At 34.9% G+C, this 5545-nt stretch overlaps 1 protein-coding gene across 1 annotated transcript in view; it reads left to right on the top strand.

Moving 5' to 3' along the window:
• Positions 1-5545, top strand: part of ADAMTS19 (ADAM metallopeptidase with thrombospondin type 1 motif 19) — a 208304-nt gene that overhangs the window by 106522 nt on the left and 96237 nt on the right. The window contains exon 11 of the mRNA XM_045285048.1: positions 4911-5041. Within this exon, the coding sequence (XP_045140983.1) occupies positions 4911-5041 (131 nt within the window). The remainder of the gene's footprint in view (positions 1-4910; positions 5042-5545) is intronic.

The following is a 5545-nucleotide window of genomic DNA, read 5'->3' as shown; positions in this document are numbered from 1 at the left end:
AGATAAACATAATTATTTTGGATAAGTAAATTTATTGCCCCAAATCTTAAAGCATGTAGATATCAGACATGCTTATAATTAGGGCTAATTTAAACAAGAGACAGCAGTATGCTAGTTTATATAATTCTCCAGTTTTTATTCTGTGAAATGAAATCAGAAAGATCATTAATTTATTCATCACAAAATACAATATGTTTCACTGCAGTATGATGAAATTTCATCATATCTAAGAATAGAAAGTAACACACAAAATCTTCAGATTACTTTGTGTCAATTATTTAGAAAACAAAATATTTAAATTAATATTAATATAAAGTTAATATTAGACAAAATATTTGTAAAAGACAAAACAACAAGAACAAAACAACAAAAGGCATCCATTGAAAAAATAGACTGAAATGTAGCAATTCAAGTTCTGGAAATTTGCACAAATACACCTGGACACAATGCTTATGTAAAGGTGTCATTTTAAATGTTAAAAAAAAAATCACACAAAAAATATTTGTTAGTAGAGGACTGGTTGCAATGTAGATACATATAGATAGTACCATGGCAAGAACTGTGCATACATAGGCATGTCAGGATTTGGACTTTACAATGCTATTTGTTATTTTAACAAAATAATAAAGCAGTCGTGTCCAAATGTGAATACGCACAGACACACACACACAATGTATTTGTAAGTTCCTAATAAGGGATTTGATGCATTATCTCCAAGCTATACTGCATAGTGCCGTCATGGAGGAGAAGTGGAATTGATGGATGAAAATGAGACATTGGGTGCTATGGTAAACTGGACGTTTCTCCATAACTACTGGATAGTCTGATGAATGTAGTCATGTTTTACATGTATTTTTTAATTTAAAAAGTTAAAATCCTCCACCAAACGTTTTAGACTAGTTAAGTTTTACCACCAGAGATTATCAACCAATGGTTTTTCTATGAGCTTAAATAGGGGGTCTTTATCTGGGCCTCTTTCTTATTTTTTTAAGTTATAAAGAAAATTAAAACAAAATGTGTATATAGGGTAAGCCTTATGAACCATACTGATTATTTGCTTGAATCATAACATTCTGTATCAGTAGGAATGTTTATCATCCTTCAGAAATGAAAACCAGAATCAACAATGATAACTGATATTCAGACGTAATTTCTCACACGATCCATCTATCCTTTCTAATTCTTCCATAGCAAAATAAAATATCCTCCTTTTATAATCTGGCCTATTAAATATTTTCTATTATTTCTGTCTTCTCATATTTATAAGAATGATGAGCCAACTTAAAGTATCCAAAATAAATTCACTCTTTCAAATAATCAAAAGTGCAATTCCTCATCACCTGCCCCATGTTTTATTTCCCTGCAATCGTGGTAATAGCATTCTTCTAGTTATGCTTTGTATATTGAAATAACTAGGGAATTTCTCAGTTCCTCAGGCATTTAGTCTTCTTCAAACATCTAACCAGATGCTGTGGAGTCATCACACAGCCTTCCAGCCCTCTGCTAGTGAGCAGAGCGGTGCTAAAATATTTGAATATTTGCAATCTCTCCTAAACACTGCTCACTCAGCAAATTGCAAATCAGGAAGCAAAGTTGAAGTTTTTCGTCTCTAGCGCTCTGTGGATGTCCGTCTAGCTACTTAAGTCTAGTTCATCTAGCACTATGCAATGGGGTCTGAGAAGGTGGCTACCAAACTGCATGATTCAAAATTATTTTTCTGACTCGAAATTATTTTGAAGGTAGTGATTTATATGCTATTTATGAACATCATTTACCAAATTAAAGGCAATCTCTTTCTCTCTTCCCTTTTCTCTTCATAATGCCATCATACATTTATATTTACATCTAAGAGAGATTAAGAAGTTGATAAACTGTAGTAAAAACTGACAAATGTATGTTCTTTACTTATGATTTTTGCCAGGATTGGGGAGGGGAGGGCACTTAGATTCCAATTTACTAGATATTTAGATTTCTTCATCAGAGTTCACAAAATATATTTTTGTTATTTTTTTTCCTAATTTGAAAGTGTCATTATAATTTATTCTCATAACTAATGATATTTGATTAATAAATTTTCAGGTTCATTTTCATGAACCTCTTTTGATCATATTCCTGTGAACTTCCCAGGTAGATATAGCCATTGAAAATCTGGAAGAAAAAAAAAATTTTAAAAAAAATCTGGAAGAAGAGAAATATAATCCATGTGTCAAAGCCACGATGATCCCAGAAATAAGATGTATTGTCTGTCGGCATTTTCATAAGTCAGGCTATGCACCATATCATTTCTTAGAATTAAAGCAACAAAGAACAAGAGATGTTTCTAGAAATGTAGAAAGGGCATCCTTAGACACATTTTCCATGCAAATGCACATCACTGGTCTTCGATTACATCTCACCGTGCCCCTAGAGGATAGAGTAGAAGCACCACAGTGCATTTCCAAGGCTTTCCATCTTGATGGCAGCAGACAGCTTCGTGTTTCTCCTGTGGGTTCAAGCTGCTGACCTTGCCCAGCATGTGTGTAACCCACCAAAAATATGTAACATTTTCCTACACATTAAAATACAGTATCATCTAGAATTAACAAAACCACCTCTCCCACAATGTCATCAATAAACCTTAACTATTATTCCATAGTTTGCTCTGCTAATAGAATTTCCTAGGACTGGGATGGGGAGACTTACCTTCCACGGAACTTGTGCGCTCAGAATGGCTTGCACATCAATCTCCCTTTCTTTTCACCTCCCAGGTGTGATCTAGTTTTGACACTAGTCAGGCCCAGATCCCGCTCCTTCCAGAATATTTTAGCTTGCTGCTAAACGGGAAAAGGAGCTCTAATGTGCACTTTCAAAGAGCAAATACTCTTCAAGTAGCAGTAAGGAAGCCAAAACAATTTGATCGATTGAAGTTTGACAACATTCATATTAGATTGCTTAAAAAAAATGAATGGCAAAAAAAAATGAATGGCAAGTAACTAATTGTAAAAGTTTTTGACTTGGTATGTTTTTCTTAGCTTTTCCAACTGTCAGATTGTATCTTCAGACAAAGTTTTGAACTCTTTAATGATTAAATTTGTCATACTGATATGCAAAGAATTTTTCAAGTTTTTTTCCCCTCAAGAGCAGATTTAAAACCTTTTTAATCTAAGAGAAAACAAATTTAAATTTGGGTAGAATTATAGAAAATCTGCAGGCACTTACTGTTTTATGGCATAGTAAAGCATTAATTGGACGCAAACAAAACTATAGCACGCTATTCTAAAGTTTCTCTTCTAAGGATATTTAAAACACATGAGGAGACTTCAAAATATTTGAGGGAAATTTTCAAAATCATTTGTTTCCATTTTTCTATGAATTTTTAAAGCCCCCTCTTACTCCTACAATAAATTCTAAGAAATATCTATAAAGATCAAACATTTGATTCACTAACTTAAACCTTATTAATAACTTTGAAATAATGATGCGTGAAGTAATTTTGTATAATTATTATTAAAAAGAAAATTAAATTGATCCAGTCTCATAGAGGCCATATAAGCTAACGTGAGTGCCCCATGGGGTTTTGAAGGCTTGGTCATCTGACTCCTGTGAAGTCGTGATGGGTTTGAACCACCAAGCGTTAAATTAGCAGGCCATGTTTTTAACCACTGGGTCACAAAGGCTTCCCGTATAGCATTTACTAAATATTTAGTAGGTGCTGTGCACTGTACTTCATTTAACTCGTATAAATACTATTAGGTAAATAAATATGTTATCTTCCATATTATAGAAATAGAAAAGCTGAGAATTCAGAGTCTTGCAGTTTCCCCCAAGCCCATGAAAACTCATTGTCATAAATGACAGAAAATCGTACAGAGCAAAGCAATCTGTTCACTGAACCCCATTATTATGGAACCATTAAGCTTAATATTTTTAATCTTTATTAATTCTTTTCAATATGATTTTTTTTCAGTTAAATTTTGCCTTTGAGCTGTTTCCTGTGACTGTCATATAACTTATTTTCTAGGGACTGAGGGGGAGAAATTACAATAATCTGTTGACTAACTTTTGGTAACCAGTTCTCAGTGACTGCAAAAATAGTCTCTTTCACTGCCTTTACTTAAAGTCAATGGAAAAAGGAAAAAGAAAATGACTATACTTCAAGTTCTTCTTTCCTGGTGTTCTTGCCAAGTTAATAAGTTACCAAATAAACTATAAAATTGGAGTGAAATAACAGAATTTGAAAATTTTCTAATTCTTTCCAACAAACTGATTTGTAAAGAAAACTCAGTATAATGTTAATGCTTAATGAGAACTCCTTCAGGAGGGAAATATATATATATACTGTATATATATATATATATATATATATATGAAAAGGTCTATAATTCAATTAAAAGTGAACATTTTTACCTTCAAGGAGGATAGGTCTCTTGAAATACTGGCATTTCAAATCAAAATTTCTCCATTGGCTAAAATGCCTTTCTAAACCTAATAATAGAAGACATTTATCGCTTACTTTCCATTCTTCCATGTGAGCGTTCTTGCTGCTCTCGTCTCTGTGTGTCTTCCTTTTCTGTTGCTCTCTGTGTTTCAGAGTGTGTTGTCTCTGCTCCCCGGCTGTACAACCCCAGATCCAGTGCCTCGCAGCTGTACAGTATCTCAGTGGCAAGTGCTGAATTCTCAGCTTTGTAGTAACAAATATCAATGAAGTGCTTTCATGACAAGGTTGCATGATCTGACATGAAATGGCGAGAACTGGGCCATTATACGGGATGATAACAAGCAAGTGTCACGTTGGCTCTGGTGGTTTTCAACTCCCCATGTTCCCACTCCAGTAGACTTGACTGTATTGCATTTCCAGTGACTGTGTAGGCCAGTGAATGATGATGACTTGTGCCCTGATTTGTTCACCTAAGACATAACTTTTGGAATAGTGGTGTAAGGCTGGAGAATGTACCAGCAGGACCTCAGCACCTGGACATCTGGCTGGCGAGTGGAGCATGTGGAGCCCTTGTAGCCGCACCTGCAGTTCTGGGATCAGCAGTCGAGAACGCAAATGCCCTGGGTAAAAGCACAGTTCCTGGTTTGGGGGAGGGCACATTGTCTTCAATTCTGAAATGCAAAGGTGTTACTGAAAAACTAACAATCCATAAACTTATTTTATGTTATGCTCATAAAAAAACGTCCTCAAAAAAGAAAGAAAAGGAAACCCCGATTTTCCAAAAGTAAAGATTTAAACGGTAAAAGGAGTGTTTCCCTGAGCAAATCAAGTAAGATGCTGCAATTCCATAAGTCAGGAAAACGAGGTTAACATTTAAAGAAGCTGAGAGATGAGCCAGAAGATAACAGGGCTTCAGGAAGCGGAGAATAAGAACAGGATTGAGAGAGCAAAAAAGCTAAGAAGGATGACAAACCGAAGCACGCTAAGAACAAGTAGTCAGGAAAGATTTATAAGGCCAGCTTGCTCATTCCCAGGTGACCCTGGGTAGACAGTGAACGTCATTTCAAATATATGCTTTAACTTTGCGTGGAGATAGGTGGCCAAGTTGCTTCCTCAGCAATTTCAGTG

This window comes from Echinops telfairi, unplaced genomic scaffold (genome assembly GCF_000313985.2).
Source record: "Echinops telfairi isolate 266 unplaced genomic scaffold, ASM31398v2 ScPeMD7_7469;HRSCAF=8507_1, whole genome shotgun sequence".
Taxonomy (NCBI): domain Eukaryota; kingdom Metazoa; phylum Chordata; class Mammalia; order Afrosoricida; family Tenrecidae; genus Echinops; species Echinops telfairi.
The sequence above is the reverse complement of the archived record's forward strand: the minus strand, read 5'-3'. Positions and strand labels throughout refer to the sequence as shown.